The sequence below is a fragment of the Neolamprologus multifasciatus genome, chromosome 10 (assembly GCF_963576455.1).
Source record: "Neolamprologus multifasciatus chromosome 10, fNeoMul1.2, whole genome shotgun sequence".
NCBI lineage: Eukaryota > Metazoa > Chordata > Actinopteri > Cichliformes > Cichlidae > Neolamprologus > Neolamprologus multifasciatus.
The window spans coordinates 6,297,303-6,318,502 of NC_140448.1; the positions used below are offsets into that span (position 1 = coordinate 6,297,303).

At 46.6% G+C, this 21,200-nt stretch overlaps 1 protein-coding gene across 6 annotated transcripts in view; it reads left to right on the forward strand.

The window, feature by feature from the left end:
• camkk1a (calcium/calmodulin-dependent protein kinase kinase 1, alpha a) overlaps positions 1-21,200 on the forward strand; it is a 62,755-nt gene that overhangs the window by 13,175 nt on the left and 28,380 nt on the right. For 4 of the 6 annotated variants that reach the window (XR_014876377.1, XM_085174056.1, XM_085174053.1 and 1 more), the window contains exons 2-5: positions 9,080-9,477; positions 13,668-13,715; positions 15,945-15,998; positions 21,145-21,196. Coding sequence is in view for 5 of the 6 variants with exons in the window: in XM_085174056.1 (XP_085030182.1) it covers positions 9,190-9,477; positions 13,668-13,715; positions 15,945-15,998; positions 21,145-21,196 (442 nt within the window). In the remaining variant the exon portion in view is untranslated. The other 2 variants (XM_085174055.1, XM_085174058.1) reach the window with 2 other exon arrangements.

Below are 21,200 nucleotides of genomic sequence, written 5' to 3' on the forward strand. Positions count from 1 at the left end.
GGGGCGGGGCCATCTGCTGTGATTGGTTGGAGTGAGAGAAGGAAGACAGGATAAAGACATGCTGTGGAAGAGAGACAGAGATTAATAACAGATATGATTCAATACAGAGAGGTCTGTTAACACATAGTGAGTGAGAAAGGTGACTGGAAAGGAAAAACTCAATGCATCATGGGAATCCCCGGCAGCCTACATCTATTGCAGCATAACTAAGGGAGGATTCAGGGTCACCTGGTCCAGCCCTAACTATATGCTTTAGCAAAAAGGAAAGTTTGAAGCCTAATCTTGAAAGTAGAGATAGTGTCTGTCTCCTGAATCCAAACTGGAAGCTGGTTCCACAGAAGAGGGGCCTGAAAACTGAAGGCTCTGCCTCCCATTCTACTTTTAAATACTCTAGGAACAACAAGTAGGCCTGCAGAGTGAGAGCGAAGTGCTCTAATAGGGTGATATGTTGATGTTGTTGTTGTCCACCCGTCCTTCATTTGAGGGAGATGAAATGTGATCAGCCTGTAGGCTCATGGAGCAGCAAGGGAAGAACCTCTTTAGTGTAATATGAGTTGTACTCATTTGATGTTAAATAGATGAATGTATTGATTTGTACTTATTGTGGCTTCTATTAAACATGGGATAAAGCCTCGTGGCAGTAAAAATGGAGTAAAAATGTGTTTTCTTGTAACAAGATTCTCACTGAGTAAAATAATCGTACTAATAGAGATTTTCTTTATGACTGATCCACATAAAGTCCGTTTCTTCCCGCTCACTGTTCCCAATCCTGGATGAGGAGCACAACATTGTTGTTGTTTGAAATTGACTCGACACTAAAATGGTCACAAATGAAGACAAAATCTCGCCACAGGCGTGGTCTTCATGATGTTTATGTCAGCAGCTCGGCACTGACGGCTAACTGTGACACTAATGTGCTCAAATTGTCCGTTTAGTAGATTTCGTTTTACAAATGAAGTTAATTTGATTCCAGTGCCCTTTAATTAGACATCCAGTTATTACTGACATTTGTCTTTTAATCAGCTTTGAACGCTTTTTAATGGTGTGAACGCTGAGCTCAGTCTAGTGTGACGCTCCTCCTAGCACTGATCTCAACTTTGATTAGGACCCAGATGCTAATAGCATGTAGCAGCAAATACAAAGATGCAGCAGTGTGATGTGCACGCTGCTCGCAGCTCTGAGCGCAGGAGGGACCAAAGTTCAAAGAGTCAACTTGTAATTCACAGTCTGAGATAAGCCAAAGCCTGTTTCAGTTGTTCTAATCAGAGAACCCACTTTGTTGTTTGGTTACAGCGAGTCCCGAGGCCACAGCAGGAGCACGAAACTGCTGCAGCAAAGAGAAAGTGTTTGCTGCGCTGCAACAACAAGAACTGTGTTGACCAAAGATAAATAATATCTCAGTCAGCCCACAAGTCACGGCCACAGTCGTGCTTAGTCATGCTAAAGCTCGCTAAACGAGCTTTGTGCTACAAGCCTGCTGCAGACTGTTACTCAGTCTCAGTGCACCAACTTATACAGCTGCTCGGGACAAATTTCCAATTTTCTTTTTTCCTTATAAGGTCGTGAATTTTGATTCTAAATGAGCTAAATGATCATGAAAGTTGTGTCAATTGCAGAAAACTTTTGTCCTGTAAGACGTCTGACTTTTAATAGCAAGGCCTCAAAAAAGCCTCAAACACTGATGTGATAGAGAGGATGGTTACAGAGGTGCAATAAAACACAGCTCGTGGGTTTCCTGTCAAGCTTGTCATGAATTTAATGAAAACGGTGTCACACAGTTCAAGCGGAGCTCTTCAGAAGCACACGTGCTGTCTGTAAGACGTCAGTTATAAAATATGTCAGATGACTCCAGTGTTTAGATTTGTGTACACACACGGGGAGGAAAATGTAATTGCTTATATATATTTATATATATACACCATGCTACGTTCCACAGAGACCTCAGAGGGGGTAAAGATGGGAAACAGCAGCACATGGAAAACAACATGTGAGCAGTTCTTTGGACGCCTTCGCTCCACACGCGTCTTCTCTTTCTTTGAATGCAGGACTTTCTTTAGACTTCGGCCTTGATGTCTGTGTTTGCCGTCTGCACGAATGACACAGGAGACAAATTGAAGGCAGGTTAAGGGTGAAAGTGGTTTGCTAAAGGAAGCCAAATGGATTCATTTGTTCAGCTGTCTCCTTCCTGCTGTAACAGGTCTGCTGAAGCTGCTTCAGTCTAACCTGAAATGAAAGACGACTTTTAAAGCTTTCAGAGGATCTCAAGCTTTTTCTGGTTTGTCTGTTTTTCCTAGAATTGTTTACCTGATGACAGATATTGGATGAGCTTTAAATATTAACATTTGCATCTGCAGCAGAACCTTTAATGAAAGCATTGATCTCTGCAGAACATGGTGCACATGTTATTTCATGTTGCTGTATATATGAAATTATTCTCAACTATAATTAAACTAATATGATGAGGAAACTCTAATTTCAATGTAGTTTTTCTTCATTTTTCTGATGAAGAATTTCATTTTAAAACATGTTTGACATTATGAAATTTAAATATAGTAATATAGTAATAGTAAACTCTGGATGCTGACAGAGTATTTGACGTTATATATGTCCAAACACTGGACGTAACATTTTTATGTAAACTGAAGAAAACGAGTGATTTGAGATGGAACGACCCTGTAACTAGAGGTGGGAATCACCACACATCCCACGATACGATATTATTGCAATTTTTAAAATATTTTGCGATATTCAGATTCTGTACATAAAGGTAAACTTTATCAATATTCATTTTCTCTAATATCAAAGTCTCACACTCAGTCTTTCTCTCATTTCAGTTTGATTGTTGACAAACTGAACGGTTTGTATTACAGTCTAGTCCAACTTAACTGAATCAACCATCTGGTACAATTATAGCTATTCTGAACTATGCAGTTTATGAAAACTATGCAGCCCCTTCAGCAACTGAAGAATTTGAAAGTCAATTAAAACAAAATATAATTTTACATTAAATAAAAAAGTTTTAAACTTCATTAAAATAAAACATGTCTTAAATTAAAATAAGTAAACTGTCATGTTTATTGCTGCCAAAAAACAAGTTAAACACATTTGGACAGTGAAGGAATGTCAGGATTCTTGCTCAGAAAAAGGATCAACATGCTCTGAAGTCAGAGCACAAAAACCTTTTTGTAACAAAGTATCGATTTCTGCTGTCCCTGTATCCATACATTATTAGCAAACAAAATATCACCATGCTACACAGTATCCATTTTCCCCCCACCCCTACCTGTAACCGTTTAACAAGCTGCCATGTTTCAGTGCACAAACGTTACACTGGAAACAATCCTCCGTCCAGCCCTCAGTAAAAGAAATCAACCACCTCTCTTTTCTGGCAATTTTCCCACCCCTGAAATCAAACATGCTGAAGTTTCACTAACGTGAGTATTTTATTACAACAACCTGAAACCTGACTCTAGCAAACAGGTTTGTATCGGCTGTGCTGCGTGCACGCTCCTACATGTTCACGCTGCGAGCTCTGCGACGCTTTCTTTACCGAAGGATTTACAAACTGCACGCTTTGCACAGTTTTCACAATAATAGCTGGTTTAGCGTTAATCAGTACCTCATTTCATGGTGCATTCCTATTGGTTGGGAGATGCTGATCCAAAGCTTCTGGTCAGGATCTGGTCCCGGGCTGTCTTTGAGCTCAGCGGCCAGCTGAAGTTTTGAAGCCATGACCAAAGAGATCGGCCTGAACTTCTTTATTTGGACTGGACAGCGTCCACGCCGCTTTGTGACATCACGCTTTGAAGGAGAATTTTCAGCATGTCCTTCCTACATTGTTGCTCTCAGTATTAAAACAATAAAAACTGATGCAGCAGAACCAGATCTGTCATCTCCTTCCTCACATCTCACAGTAACTCTACACCTGCTGTATACAGACATGTCTGGTTTGCTTCCTGAGGTTCAGCTTTAGCTGCGTCCGTCTTTGTGGCTCGATCATGCAGCAGAGATGTCACATCTGATTTTCTCGTACCAGAGAGAAAGAATTTGCAATATTCAGAAAGATGAAATTGAAAAAATGAAATAATATGTAGGAACCTCGACCTGTCGGTGTGGGGGTCACAGCTGTGCCGTGAAGAGGAGGAGAAACCGTCCTCTTAAGCATTTATCTGTTGAGATGACTGGATGCACCAAAGTAAAAAGGTTAGATGTGAGAGGAAATATCAAACCTGATAGCATATTGTCCTGCGTTATGTAAATGTGCGGTTACCTGCCTCTGAACAAATAAGTCGCAGTGCAGCTAAACGAATAACCAGACCACTGCTTCTCTGCCTCCCACTTCCCAGGATGCTGCTCACACATGCAGCGTGTTGAACGCTGCAGTGCAAAGAACCCGTTTCAACAGACACATAATCACGAGCTGCGATAAGAAATAAGCAAAATATGACAGATCCTTTTTGTTTTTCTCAAATGAGTCAGGAGGAACACAGTGCGTCTCCGATCTCTGCTGCCAGTGTAAAGGTTGTTTTTCTTACCCAGTACTTGCAATTTACACGCATGAATAATCTGGAAATATGCAAATAGAAGAGGGTAAATTCTGGTCCTGACACATGCTGAATCGATATAGACGTCATTGACACTCATACTTTTGCATGAATAGTTACAGAGGAGACCACGTCGGGGATCCAGTGTATTGTCCTGGTGCTGCAGGGGAAAATCACTTCCCCAAACACGACTCCCAAAATGTTCCAGTCGGGTTGTTTTCTTTGGAGACGGCTGCGCTCGTCTCACCTTCCCTGAATTGTGATGAATTAGCAGGTTTGTTAAGGATGCTTTCCAATCCCCGGAGTATAAAGATGGAGTAAGGCGTTCAAAAACAAATCACATTACCTGTGAACAGTGTTGGGTAAGTTACTTTAAATTAGTAACTTAGTTACATTACTAGTTACTTCTATCAAAAGTAACTCAGTTACTTCAAGTTACTCGTTACTTTCAGAGTAACTAGTTACTAGGGAAAGTAACTTTGGTTTTACTCAGAATTCTCTTGTTAATGTGTTGCTTCCATAACTTTGCCAGTCTTCTAGCTTGCTTACTTGCCACAGTGCACTGTGCCACCTACCAATAGAAAGGAAAAGATAATGTGGACATTTCCACGAGAGAAATCCCACGCCTGATTCTATCCTAGCCTGCTTTTTACATCCAACACAAAAACTGCAGTCATGGTGTTTTCGATTGTACTCAGAACTCGGAAATTCTGCCTTCTGAATAGGAAGATGTAGGTAACACCAGACTGCAGATGAGCTGCTTACAGGGCTGGACTGGGACAAAAAATCGTCCCGGGCATTTTGACTAGAGACCGGCCGCCATTATAGGAAAAATCATAAAGCCTTTGAATGAAAATAAACGCTGTTGTGACAGTGATGTTCACTGTTCTGATGGTATATATGTATCAATCTATCAATCGTTTGTTGTAAGACTCAGATAATTATTTTTTTTAAAAGTGAGACATTTTAAATGAGAATAAGAAAGTATTTCCTTGTGCCCCCCTTTCCCTTTTAATGCCCTACATGGAACCCTGGCAACACTTTGCTAGACCCACCCCTGCACAGTTACCAGCTGTCATCTCCTGGTTTCATCTTCATGTTTCCCTCTCACCACATATTCAAACCGATATCATGACCAGCAGCTTTGCAGCTGTGGCTCCAGCAAACATCAGCTGATACTAGAAATTAATATTAAATAAATTCTAACAACAGCTGATCAAGCTTAAAAGTGCTGCTGTTGTTTACCGTGACATCCGCTGGTTTCCTCTTTCTGGCGCAAAGTGGGCGATAAATAAACAAGAGAGAAAAGCCGATCAGCTGATCATTGATCAGTTTCATGATTGAAGTAGAAACAGGAGAGGGAGGGTGAGAGGATGAGAGAAGAGGCAGCTGTGCAGCGTAAACACAGAATAACTCCAGCTTTGTGTCTTTTTCATTGTAGCTGAAGTCCGGGACAAACTGTGTTCCTTTTCAGCTCACCCACCCAGCTGTATAGAAACTCCGTCATGCTAGCTAGCACGCAGTACGAAAAAGTCAGCATAACGAAAATAAACTCCACCTAAACCTGGTTCATATCTGACCCAGATGGACTGCAGGTTATAACTTCTTACCTGAAGTTCAGTTCACCTGACACTCTCGGACCAGCGGCCGCTTCGGGTCTCTCCTCTTGCCTCCCTTTTCCTTCATCCACCTGCTGCTTCCACCACTTGCTAATGTTATTGAATCTGTGGAAGCTCCGCGATAGCCACCACACGAAGTAACGAATAACGAGCCTATTTAAATCCCAGTAACGACTAACGCGTTCCTGGTTTTGGCATAATAACTAGTTACCGTGCGCGTTACCACAATAATAACGTAGTTACTGTAACGCGTTACTTAATAACGCGTTAGTCCCAACACTGCCTGTGAATGATGTTAGTGTGGTCACGCTGTGCTGACGTGTCATCAGGTTGCTGCAGTAGCTAAAACTGTTTTAGGACGCGTGTCGCAAACCCTGACAAACAGGAAATGAACTAGTGTAACATCTCTGAAATGTAAACTAGTCTTGTATGTGCACAATCTCTGGCTGTATCCCAATTCAGGGTCTGCAGCCTTAAAGGCCGCATTTTCAGGCCGATTATGTCACCGCGACGCCACGAAGGCTGTCCCAATTCGAAGGCTGCTCGAAATGTGGCCCTCAACTGCGTCCTTCATTTCCCTGAATTTTAAGGACGTGGCGGTGTAGACTTCGTGGCCCAACATATCCCAGAATGCATAGCGCGGCGGTGGGTGTGGATAATTTTGCTGAAAAAAAACAGCGGATGAGGGGCGCCCGAAGAGTAAACTTTAAGTAAGTACTGAATATTATGTCCCTTATTTATGTGCAAATGTTTAATAACGAAGAACATTAAAACATTACTGTTGGCCACATGTCGGCAAAGTTATGTGACATTAGTGACGTTTGTACTAACTTGGTTTTACAGCCTTTAAATAATAAATAGCTTAATAGCTATTTATTAAAATAATTTAATAGCTCCTGGGCAGCGCAACGGAGGCTAGACCGTCCCATTTCACAAGCCTCGCACTTCCGGCCTTAGCGGTCTTTAAGTACGCGGCCCTTGAGGATCGTTGAGGCTGCAGACTTTAAGGCTACAGACTCTGAATTGGGATACAATCTCTGTCTCTCTTCCACAGCATGTCTTTATCCTGTCTTCCTTCTCTCACCCCAACCAATCACAGCAGATGGCCCCGCCCCTCCCTGAGCCTGGTTCTGCTGGAGGTTTCTTCCTGTTAAAAGGGAGTTTTTCCTTCCCACTGTCACCAAAGAGCTGCTCATAGGGGTCATATGATGGTTGGTTACCTTACAATATAAAGCACCTGGCGCTGTGTAAATAAAGCTGCATTGAACAGACGTTAGCACTGTGAGCTCGGTAGCTAACAGCTTCTATTTGATGCAAAAGCGCCGCATCAGTCCTGTGGTAAAAAAGACCGCAGGTCTGAACCGAAGTGATGAACCAACAAAGTGATGCTGCCATCCCGCTGAAACTGAGAGCTGGCAGTGGGGTGACAGGAACCAGTAAGACACACCTGGACAAACTGGGACACGGTGTTATTTTTGACTATGAAGCTTCTACCTTCCTGACACACTTCAGGAATAGCATTACACGGCCCATTTACTCAACACCTCAGATGTGACTTCCTCACACTGCGGCACATACACAGACCCAGGTGGGGCATTTAGGTGAAAACACTCTTGATTCCTGCTGCTCATAGATGGTGTTTGACGGTTATGGAGTAAGAGCCCTTTAGCTTCGATGGCCGGGCGAGGCGCAGAACAAAACCTGAGCCGGACGTACTGGGGAGCTTTTTTCTGTTTGCTGCTAATGGTGAGACTCTGATTAGAGATGAAAGAGGAAACACAAAGTAAACAAATTGCACTAAAATGTGTGGTTATGCACACAAAGCATTCAGTCCTTTTTTGTCTGTCTCTTTGTTTGCGTTTTTCGCCCGGGTCCGCCTACATGCATCTGACTGAAAGCATGAAGCATAATAAGGCTTTTCACTGAAAGGTTGGGTTTTCTAATGAAGACATTCATTTGAATTTGTAGGCTCATGAACCACCAGACCACCCGCCCACGCAGAGATGACATTTCCTCTTTGAACTGACTGATTACATGTAAGCGTTTGGTTTGCAGCCGTGTTTCGTGCAAACCTTCAGCAGCCTCCGAAATCTTTAACAATCCTCCCTTTACTAAGACTGTGAGAAGGCTTTTTTCTAAAGTTTGCAGCAGCCAAACAGGGACGAGCATGCAGACTTTCACCGTTAACTCAGGAAGCTCAACAACAATGCTTCATCAACCATTTAGTAGGGATGCACCGGTATCGGGCCCGATACCGATACTGAGTACTTGCCGGTATCGGCAAGTACTCAGTATCGGTATCGGTATCGTATCGGTTTGAAAAGATTGGTATTGTTGCATGCCTACCATTTAGAATTAAAGCCTTTGGATAGTTTATGGCCAGTTTCCATATTGTTTCATAAATGAATTTGCATTTGGTATCAGTTCATTGTAGCTCTTAATTTGTGGATAAGGTCAACGAGCTGAACCAACCAAACGGGGCCGGCTGCAGCTCAGGAGGTAGAGCAGGGCCTCTGCTAGGCCAGAGTGTCCCTGTGGCAACACACCGACCCCCAAGACGCTCACGCACGCGTCCATCGCAGCGTGAATGCTAGACTGAAAGCACTTGGAGGTGCTCGTGTGAATGTGGGTGTGAAGGGCAGCAGTTTAGCGTTGACCTGTCGTGGAGATCTGAATGTTTAGGCAACAGTCTGCAGGTAGAAGTCAAAGGTAGAACGTGTTGTGAATATATGAACATGTGACAAAAGCTTATGAAGATGCATTTTTATTAACTCCTCTCTGCAGCATATTAGCAAATAAACAGATTCATTTAGCAGAGATAAATTAGAGAGAATCATCCTTAAAGCAAACCAGGTGCATGCATACGTGCATCTCCTCTTATTGAGCTCGGTCTTTTTCCCGTCTCTGTCTTTGCAGCTCCGCTGAGACCCTGAACGTTGCACGCTGGCCCACGCCACGTTGATGCTGGTGGGCCTGTTCCTCTCCCTGCCACCTGCTTCTCCACAGCTCCCACTTCCTGAGCCATCATGGCTATGAGCAGTGACGCTGGCTGTGAGAGGCTGGACCCGAACTCTTCTACGCCGACCAGCGGTCTCACAGACATCATGGCCGCCATGACAACAAAAGACTCGGACAGCTCAGCCGCCAGCGGCGTGAAGAACGGCGCGTCCCAGCAGGATGTGGCTCAGGCCAAGCGGCCTCTTCCATCGCGGCCTCACCTGACTGGGAGGAAGCTGTCTTTGCAGGAGAGGACGCACATCTCCCCTCGCAGGCCCACTGTGGAGAGCAAACGGGTGTCCATATCGGACTCCCAGGTGAGAATCTTCCTAATATGTTATTTCAGCTTCTGTGTAAATATGTGACAGCAGCACCAGTGTGAGGGTCATTAAAGACGTGAAGCATGGTGGGTTTCTGAAGCTGGGTGTGACAGGTGGCATCACAGCAGGAAGTGAGGTGCACGCTGACAGACGGCAGCTCTGTCCTGCTCACGACAGCAGCTGTCAGAAGTAGACACAACCAGCACATCCTGTAGGTGCCTCTGTTATTACAGGCGCTGTGTGTCAGTGCGACAGCTTTGTCCCTGAAATGTAGTCTGGACTGGTCCACATGTGTGCTGTGATTGTATGTTGGAGTGTCGGGGCAGGAAAAAGAAGCAGTTTGATCAGATCAGGTGGACACGACGTGCTTGCAGGCCTGCGTTGTGTTGCTGAACAGCAGAGGAGACGTAGGTCAGCCTGGGAGCAGCATGTCGAGCCTCATCCACCCCACTGTTACTCTCTGTGGTTTCACATTTGTGCAGGCACGGTAAAGGCTGGTCGTGCTGTTTTACAGAAACCTTCAGGTTGCAAACGACCTGCTTCGCTGTCTTCTTCCCGGAGCTTCAGGGACACACGAGTGAGCAGCAAACCTGCAGTGATGCACGCAGGGGCTGCTGCTTCACGTCTGCTACACTCAGTGTGAATGGAGCATAAAGGTTAACTGTTACAAACAATGCATGTTGTTACTATCAAACACAGTTTTGCATCTAGTGTGTAACGGCTGATTTACAGTCTGTGGTCCAGTAGTCGTCCACTCGCTGGTGGAATTTATCCCTGATGCTGGTGCTGTGTGTTAATGATCATGTGATTGTGTAGCAGTGTATCATATGCGGTGCCAGCTTCACTTCTGTAACTGGAAACAAACAGGAACTATGAACAGGTACTGAGCTGGCCAATCACAGAGCTGCAGGCTGGGTCAGCGCAATGTGTGGCTGCAATTCTGCTGCGAGTCTGAACTAATGCTGAAGGTTAGTCGTACGGTTTCAAAGGGATCTGCAGTTACAAGGTTAGAATGTAAATTTCCTGCTGAAGCATAAACTGAGCCTCACATGTCAGGACATTCCTGCCTCTGGGCCACAACAGCTTTCACTGCTTGGTGTATTTCATTAGTTGAAGTTAACAAAGTCACGTATCCTGAGGAAATGGCTGCACACATAATTGCCTGTACTAGTTAGCTTTAGGGCTGCCACGATTAGTCGACTAGTCACGATTACGTCGACTATCAAAATCGTCGACGACTGATTTAATAGTCGACGTGTCGTTTGAAGCTTTGTAAGATCACAAAAGACGCAGGAATAAGTAGTAGGATTTAAGAGTGTAATAACGGACTGAAACAGAAGATGGCAGCACTGCATGTACAAGGATGCCAGCTGCCGTTAAACCCCGAAGAAGAAGAAGCTGTGTCCCAGAATTCATAGCTAGAGCCGTGAGAACACCGGACTCCCGGCAAATCGTTTTCAAACCCACCGCTGTCTTTAGCTACTCAGGTTAAACATGATATATAAGTCACTTAGATAACTTAAAATGTTATTGTTTGGCTTTTTTAGTATTTTATTTGTTCCTGAGTAAATCGGTTTGGCTGAGATTAAAGTTATAGTTTTTACACAGCTGAATAAATGTCAAGCAGACAGCTGATTATCAGAAGTGTGAGATGCTCGAGTGTCCTGTTATATTTTAGATAGCAAGGAGTTTATTAAACTTCACCGAAACAATCTGCAAATTTCATTAACATTTAATAAACTATCATCTTGTCTTTATTTTTAATGGCACCTTAAACACTTAAAGCTGTAAGCTAATGATAGTTATATAAGAGCAGATGCTGCTGGTGCAAGAAGCTGTAGTTTTACGTCCAATGGATGCATGCTCTGATTAGTCGACTAATCGCAAAATTAATCAGTGACTAGTCGACTATCAAAATAATCGTTTGTGGCAGCCCTAATTAGCTTTGCATAAAATCAAGCTAGCTCTGTGTGCGTGCTGTCTCTGACAGCAGTGATGCTTTTGTCTCACAGTGTTGACTCTCATCGGGGCCTTTACAGTCTGTTAAACCCGCTGCCAGTGTGGCTCTGGGTGACTCTCGAGTCTCCTCTCTGCTTTTTCCAGTTCAGATTGAACATCAAATATTTATGACAGCTGCCAGCACAGGAAACCCCTCTGAATTCATCACATTGCTGCCACAGCCTCGCAGACCTGTGATTGTGTCCATTCCTATCTGCAAATGGAGCTGCAGCTCTGAACCATGAAAAGGGCTCGTGCTGCTCGTATGTCAGCGTTCGCGCTGGATGTACAGAACGAGGGTGGGAGAGAGGTTTGCTACGACTGGTAAAATCAGACAGGAAGATACAGCAAACACCTTTGTAGGCTGATCAGAACGGGCCAAATGAAAGAGGTTGTCTAACATCTACATCCTGTTATTTCCATTTCAAAAACAGACGTCTGTTGGTAAATTAGGAAGTCCTGCATTAAGTCAGATGATGAAACGTTATCACCAGGTTGTGTCACCGTCCTCCTGCTGTCTTTTCTCTCTGTTCATAATGTGTTTCCCGTGCACCGTGGGAACTTTTAAGAGAATGATTTCTGTGTTTTAAAGTTCGGAGGATCTGAAGATCAGCAGTAAGGACAGAAACAGGCATTATTGTGAGACGGTGTAATTGTACTTGACATGAGTGTATATGGGCCTAGAGGGGCAATCACACTGACTGCAGTAAAAACTAATGCACCGAGCCAGTCTGCTGGAAGAGTTGATGCAATGAGATGAATGGACCGGCAACAGTGCATGCCAACCTAAATGCCCCCCAGTAAATGTTTCCAAGCTAACTGCTGTAGCAGGAATACTGCGTGCTGGATCAGTGAGTGGAAACTGTATGTGGCTCTCGGGGTGGCGTTTGGCAGTCCTCTATCTGCTTGTGTTTGTCTGCACAGCGTGATACAGTTTGCAGGCTTTTACACCAGATTACCATAAAAACTGCTTTCTTGTACGACTACATGTACGGTAATGATGTTAATGCAGCAGCGGGGGGAGCTTCACCTCATGTGCACTTTTGTCCAAACAGATTGTAAAATAGATTTTTGCACCTTCAGGTTTCAAATGCTGTTTGACAGATTCTCCTTTTGGTTGTAATAAACGTCCTCAGGCTGCTGACTCTTAATGGCTGCTCATTGAGTTCGAGTATGTATTTGTTATGCACTGATCAGCTGTTGCAGTGAGTGCAGATGAGGAAGGCCGGGCTGAGGTCTGAAGGGAAACCGATGACAGCTGGGCAGCCGTGTGAGTGCATGGACAGCCCCCCTCTAAAGGTTTAGTGTGGGGCAGTGGAGCATTTCAGCTTGATGTGTGCATGTGTGGCAGATGTGTTTAAGGCTTTCTGCGTGACCCTGTTTATCCGTCAGCCCTGACAGAGTAACTGCAGCGCTGCATCCACTGAGCATGTGCCAGCAAGCCGGGAATCCAAAACAATCCCTCCCGCTGCTCTTTTCTTTGGAATCTCCTCATTTTCCCTCTGATCCTTCACTGCCCTATTTTCATTCTGTCTTTTTATCTCTCTTCAGCCAATCACAGCACTCCTTTTCTGAGTCGTACCCAAGCCTCAGTCTTCTGTCCACAGTGCTTCACACCGTCACACCGTCACGTCTCCGTGCCGACACTAACACACTAACACACAGCAGTGATGTGTAACCTGCTATATAACGTTCTCTAAAATACGCTGCCTGTCCCGTCCTGCAGCGTGAGCTGATGATGTGCTTTCGTCCTGCACACTAACATCCGTGTTACCACCTCTCATTCTGTAAACACGCCTCGGGCGACTGGGCTCGCTCACAAGCCGCCGCCCCCCAGCTGTAATGAAATAAACGACTGCTTTCTCGCGCGCACACAGAGCAGTGATCACCTTTTGATTACTGACTCGACAGCCTTTGTCCCCACACCCCCAACCCTCACCTTGCCCCCCCCCCCTCCTGTGCCGTGCCCCTGGCTAACTGTGCTGTAGCAGTGGTTGCTATGGAGCTGCAAATCAGCCGTTTAAGCAGGAGCACTAATGGATCTGCAGACGGTAAACACTAGACTCAGGAATGAATAACTTTGAGTGCAGACGTGAGCACACAAGCAGGAGAACATTTTGTTTCTTTTGCTTTTAGCTGAAATGATTCTGTATTGATTTCCATGTTTGTCTGCTTTGCTTGCTCCTCAGGACTGCATCCAGTTGAACCAGTATAAGCTGAAGAGTGAGATTGGAAAGGTGAGTAGCATCCGTGCCCTCGGCCTCCGTTCAGTTTACAAAAGCAGCAGGACCTGAGGAGAGGTCAGGCTGCGTGTGAGGAAGTGGACAGCGCAGAGCGTGGGCGCATTTTCATTTTGTTCTGTCCTAAATTTGACCCATCGAAGTACCGAGTGTGGGTTTATTTGTGGTTGGTGTTGTTGGTGTTGCATCACCAACCAAAGGCCTGCACAACCCAGTTTCAGCTGGTGTATCACAGCCCAGTAGGACCCTTACATTTCTTTATCCTCCATATTTGTACATGTCGCCTTTTACAGCTTTTTAGAAATAAAGACAAACATTTAAATTTGTGAAGCCAAAGTGCTGCAAACAGCCAACAGGGACGACTCTGTTTGCATAAAGACAATCATTCAATCAGAGTATAGAAATGACCCAGCTGCTGATGGGATACAGTCATTAAACCCTTTACAGGAGGAGGATGGAGCTTTAGGGTGAGCCAATGCCTGAAGCCAACACTGGACCCCAGATTCAATTCAATTCAATTTTATTTATATAGCGCCAAATCACAACAAAAGTCTCCTCAAAGTGCTTCATAGATACAGAGAAAAACCCAACAATCATATGACCCCCTATGAGCAGCACTTTGGTGACAGTGGGAAGGAAAAACTCCCTTTTAACAGGAAGAAACCTCCAGCAGAACCAGGCTCAGGGAGGGGCGGGGCCATCTGCTGTGATTGGTTGGGGTGAGAGAAGGAAGACAGGATAAAGACATGCTGTGGAAGAGAGACAGAGATTAATAACAGATACGATTCAATACAGAGAGGTCTGTTAATACATAGTGAGTGAGAAAGGTGACTGGAAAGGAAAAACTCAATGCATCATGGGAATCCCCCGGCAGCCTACGTCTATTGCAGCATAACTAAGGGAGGATTCAGGGTCACCTGGTCCAGCCCTAACTATATGCTTTAGCAAAAAGGAAAGTTTTAAGCCTAATCTTGAAAGTAGAGATAGTGTCTGTCTCCCGAATCCAAACTGGAAGCTGGTTCCACAGAAGAGGGGCCTGAAAACTGAAGGCTCTGCCTCCCATTCTACTTTTAAATACTCTAGGAACAACAAGTAGGCCTGCAGAGCGAGAGCGAAGTGCTCTGATAGATTCATGGAGACGTCACAGACTAGCGCTGCTGTACTGAAGCTGCAGTATTTGTCCATAACAGCTAACATTGGCTTGCTAGCAGATCCACAGTGGCTTTAGCATGTTAGCATAACAGGACAAGCAAAAACAAAGAGGCTGTAAAGGAGAGAAGGGTGGTTAAAGTATCCTGATTACAACACATCCCAGAATTTCATTCAGTTATTCCTAAAACCAGACATCTGCTTTATAGACACGTTGCTAAGGCGACTGCCTAGAAGGACCTATGATGAGCCCTAAAATGAATTTAAGCTCAGATTAAAGTGATGTCAGACTTTATTGATACCCTGATATGACAAAAGCACAACAAAATAAAAATCAAAGTGTTTTCAGGTGTTTGTGTTTTGAAGCAGACTTTGCAGAAATGCATGTAAATGCAACATAAAAGCTTCGATGTTTCCAGGTTGCACAGAAAGTCGCGATTAAAGAGAAACACTGTTGTGATTTGGAGAAACGTGTCGTGTTGGGAACAGAGTAGAGGTGCAACTGAAAAACCAAATCCAGTTGTGTGAAGTGCGCATTAGCCGGCGAGGCTAACGAAGCGGCTGTTAGATGTTAGAGAGGAAAACAAACTCGGTCAGACTGATATTTGTTGTATATTCACTTTGGATGCATATTAAATGACACAAATGTCAGTTGCAGCTGCAGCGGTGCAGATTACAGTGGGTTGCATCAAAGTCCTGACTGTTAACTTTTGAGAACAAATAAGCGAGTGAGTGGCACCTTTAAGCTGTGCGGGAGTCTATATATGATGACTGAACCTCTTTGAACATTCGGTCGTTTCTCGATGCAGAGCGCTGGCAGTAAACACACATCCTAGGGAAGCATGTGTGTGGGAGGACCTACTCTGTGCTGCCAAAGAATAAAAATGTTGTGTTTCAGTGGAAACGGTGCTGCCTCAAACATTCTGTCAGTGCGGCGCTGCCGTCTGCTCCGAGCCATGCTTCAGGAATCGACTCTCTGAGCCGTCCTGCTCACGAGCTGCTTCTGTTTCAGAGCTGAAACTACAAACTCACAGTATAGACTTCTGCCTGTCAATGTGTTCTGTTTTTGTGTTGCAGGGCTCCTATGGTGTGGTAAAACTGGCCTACAATGAAGATGATGACAAACATTATGTAAGTTATTTGGTGGGAACTTGTTTTACCGTCAGCATCCTTTAAGCTTTCATCGAGCCTCTCTCAGTCTGCTGCCTCCACCGAGGACCGGTGCTATTGATTCTTTTATTTTTGTTCTCCTTGTTGTGAATTTCATCCCTTAAATTGCATCAGTTGCTGTGGAAGAAACTTGGGAGTGAGAGTGGGTCTGCTGCCATTTAAAGTGCATCTCAGGCCCTTTTATCTCCCTTCAAAGCAGCTCTGCTCTGCGGCCAGTTCCCCGGGCAGAGTCTGCATCGAGCCAGCGCACCGTTCCTGCAGGTGAAGCTGTTGTTACCTTAACACAGTGGTTCTTAACCTTGTTGGAGGTACCGAACCCCACCAGTTTCATATGCGCATTCACTGAACCCCTCTTTAGTGAAAAATAAAATAAGATTATTTTCAAATTCAAGACATGCATATGTTTTTTACTGGTGCACAAAATGGGCCGTGCGTGCATACATGCACGGCGGAGGCTCTGCCGAACCCCTGAGACTGACTCACCGAACCCCTAGGGTTAAGAACCACTGCCTTAACAGAACCAAGCTGCCTGTGCAGCAGGAACAATGCAGACGCTTTAAGATGTACTTTTGAACCAGAGGCAGCAGCAGCTCACTGAGTTTGTCCTGGTGCTAAATGGTCGTGAACACAGGCGAGCTCGATACAACAAGGAAAATATTCAAACAAGGCAGTGCTCAAATAAACGTGTCTCTTGAGACGTTAATGAAATGCAGTTTTAAACCATGTCCAGTGTGCAGAGCTGCAGTTTGTCCAGCCTCCTGAAAACGACCCTGACTGTGAACCTGTGAACTCGATGTCTGACAGGCGCGTGCTTTGAGCCGTCTGCAGTTGAATGTGATAACACTGGAGCTGTTGGTAACTGAGAGTCATGTTAACTCCTCACACTCAGGGTCCAGCACGACTGACTGACTATCACACGTCGGCCGTCTGATTCTTCTAAGTAAATAAAAATGAATGAATTAAAAGCTTCCCGTGTGTATTTCTACATACGTGTGGGAAAAGTCTCATTTTTGTTGCACACGTCTGCGATTCACTGCGTTCTCGTGTTTAACTCTGATTGCTGAAGCTGATGGAAGCGCTTCCTGCGGGGACGCTGTGGGCCGACGCAGACCGGCTCAAACGAGAGCGTCGGAAATAACAATGATGGGAATGAAAAGAGGAGGCGATGAGTAATGGTGACATGAAGGGCGATTATATTTCCTGGCAGTCTGAATCGGCAGAACATTAAACTGATTTTTCATGGAGACTGTCTGAGCCCACGTACAGCTGCACACATGCCGCTCGCTTCACAGATCTCATCAGGACGCGCTGTCGTCGAGGACAACGAGCAGTTTGCACTGATGAAGCAGCCGTGGTCACTTTAAAGGGAAGTAAAGGCATCATGTACCTGATTTTCAGTATATTGATGCAGAAAACAAACTGCATCATAGGGTTTGAATTGTTTGTTTCTGCAGCACCCTGTCCTCTGTATAATCACTGTGCTGCACACCTGATGGGCGGGAATCTGAATGTGGCAATGCTATTTGTCAGCCTCAGGGCGCCAAAGCGAAGCAACTTCCTGCCAGGAAGTTGGGAGCAGTGAACTTGAAGATTTAATTATTAACAGATATTTGACTAAAGGCAGAAGAAGCTCAGTTTGTTTGTGTGACACAGAAACAACTATGAGCTGCTTAATGTGATGTCACTGTGTCGAACACCAATCAGTGTTTGTGGGTCCATCAAGTCACAAACGATGACGTAATTGTTGTTCCCTGACCCCCACACCTCACCTTGACCCTGACCCCCACACGTCGCCCTGACCCCCACACGTCACCCTGACCCCCACACCTCACACCTGACCCCCACACGTCGCCCTGACCCCCACACCTCACACCTGACCCCCACACCTCACCCTGACCCCCACACCTCACACCTGACCCCCACACGTCGCCCTGACCCCCACACGTCGCCCTGACCCCCACACGTCACCCTGACCCCCACACCTCACACCTGACCCCCACACGTCGCCCTGACCCCCACACCTCACACCTGACCCCCACACCTCACCCTGACCCCCACACCTCACACCTGACCCCCACACGTCGCCCTGACCCCCACACTGACCCCGACTCCCAACCTCACCCCGACCCCCACACCTCACCCTGACCCCACACGTCGCCCTGACCCCCACACGTCACCCTGACCCCCACACCTCACCTTGACTCCCACCCCTCACACCTGACCCCCACACCTCACCCTGACCCCCACACCTCACCTTGACCCCCACCCCCACACCTCACCCTGACTCCCACCCCTCACCCTGACCCCCACACCTCATCTTGACCCCCACCCCCACCCCCACACCTCACCCCGACTCCCAACCTCACCCTGACCCCCACACCTCACCCTGACCCCCACACCTCACCTTGACCCCCACCCCCCACCCTGACTCCCACCCCTCACCCTGACTCCCACCCCTCACACCTGACCCCCACACCTCACCCTGACTCCCAACCTCACCCTGACCCCCACACCTCACCCTGACCCCCACACCTCACCTTGACCCCCACCCCCACACCTCACCCTGATCCCCACACCTCACCTTGACCCCCACCCCTGACCCCCACCCCCACACCTCACCTTGACCCCCACCCCCACACGTCACCCTGACCCCCACACCTCACCTTGACTCCCACCCCTCACCCTGACCCCCACACCTCACCTTGACCCCCACCCCCACACCTCACCCTGACTCCCACCCCTCACCCTGACCCCCACACCTCATCTTGACCCCCACACCTCACCCCGACTCCCAACCTCACCCTGACTCCCACCCCTCACCCTGACCCCCACACCTCATCTTGACCCCCACACCTCACCCCGACTCCCAACCTCACCCTGACCCCCACACCTCACCCTGACCCCCACCCCCCACCCTGACTCCCACCCCTCACACCTGACCCCCACACCTCACCCTGACTCCCAACCTCACCCTGACTCCCAACCTCACCCTGACCCCCACACCTCACCCTGACCCCCACACCTCACCTTGACCCCCACCCCCCACACCTCACCCTGATCCCCACACCTCACCTTGACCCCCACCCCTGACCCCCACCCCCACACCTCACCTTGACCCCCACCCCCACACGTCACCCTGACCCCCACACCTCACCCTCACCCTGACCCCCACACCTCACCTTGACTCCCACACCTCACCCTGACCCCCACCCCTGACCCCCACACCTCACCTTGACTCCCACCCCTCACCCTGACCCCCACACCTCACCTTGACTCCCACCCCTCACCCTGACCCCCACACCTCACCCTCACCTTGACCCCCACCCCCACACGTCACCCTGACCCCCACACCTCACCCTCACCCTGACCCCCACACCTCACCTTGACTCCCACCCCCACACCTCACCCTGACCCCCACCTCACTTTTTAGTATTTTGTTTTTTCCATGTCACAGAACTATGACATCACAACAATGTGATTGGTCGATACTGAACCTGGTCCAACATTAAGTTTGGCGTTTCAGGACCAACACGGTGACATCAGCTACAGGTTATAGATGATGTTCTCGTCCTCACTGAGGATGAGTCTGCAGCAGCACGTCAGGGTGAAACGCAGCGTTTGGTGATCACAGCAGTCTCTATGTTTAACGTTCTGTTAGTTGTCCAGTGAACTTGAAGCCTTTATAATCGCTGAAGGGTTCATGCAGCACTTTTATTAAACCCTTAAAGTGAAACAAAGCTGAAAGTCTCACTTCAGTCACGTATAGTTTGATATAAAACCCATTGGTGTGGCGCACAGAGGGAAAACTGCAGGAACCCAAATACGTGATACGCCCGTATTACAGAAATGTGCAAAAACCAGGCTGTCAGTGGTATCAGAGAATATTACGTGGTGCATGCTGCTAATTCAGTTTTATCAAATTCCAGCATGTTGCACAGGAAGTGAAGTTTGCCCTGCAGCTCATGCAGCCTGTCAGTAACGATTAGCTGATCCAACCTTTCTGCTGTTCTTATTTCATCTGTTAGCAAAGTTAACGTGTTTCCTGAAAAGCCTCCAGATCAGAGCGCTGCAGCTCCGCAGCAGGCTCAGTGCTGCAGTAATGGCAACGACGCGATGCCTTAAGTCATTTGAACCTTCTTATCCACCTCCTACTACATCTATTTGCTGCTGACGCACTTTCCTTTGATCGGCGCCACACATGAGTCACGTCGCCGCCTCGGTACACAGTCCATCTCCAGCCAGGCTCGCGTTACATTTTGATTGTGTTTAAGCACAGGCAGCACGCCATGTAACTGCACAACGCAGGGTTTTCTTTTTGCCAAACCTCGTTTGTTCACAGTCATAGCCATGGCGCCATGGCGACCAGAGTTACACAAGAAAGCAGCAGGCTGTTCATCCGTGTCACCGTTTGTGTAGAAATAGCAGAAAATGTTCCTCCTGCCACAAATTACGAGTCAGTGAATTCACATTGATATCGTGAGTGTCTGGTAGAGAAACATGTAGTGAATGTTATTTCCTGTGCATGACCAGCTCCTTACAAGAGGCCAGCATCACTGCGACGTGCACACACTCAGCTGTGCTGCAGGAGCCAGTCGGTTTTGAAAAATGCCGCCTTCACTTCGTACAAAGGAGAATAAGACGGATCAGCGTTCGTATTTCCTGCTTGGATGTTTGTGCACGTTGGGGCGAAGGCGGCGTCCACATGATGATTCGTTGAATCATCATGTTAATTTTCTTGGCTTTGTAAATGGTTAATGGACTGGTTCTTATAAAGCGCTTTTCTACTCATCTGAGCACTCAAAGCGCGTTACACAACTTGTGCATTCACACAAGCACATTTTTCTAGGCACTTTCTAAGTAATTCATACACATTCACACTCTGATGCATCTGAGAGCAACATGGGGTTAGTATCTTACCCAAGGATATTTGGCATGCAGACAAGGAGCAGCCTGGGATTGAACCACCGACCTTCTGGTTAGTGGCTGATCCGCTCTGCCACCTGAGCTACAGCTTCCCTCTCTGATGCGTTGCCTTTCTGCTTGTTGCAAACATCATTGTTTCAGTGTTTGTTATCACACTGCGTGCTAAATCACTTTTTGCTTTCAGGCCATGAAGCTGGTGTCCAAGAAGAAGTTGATGAAGCAGTGCGGGTTTCCTCGTGA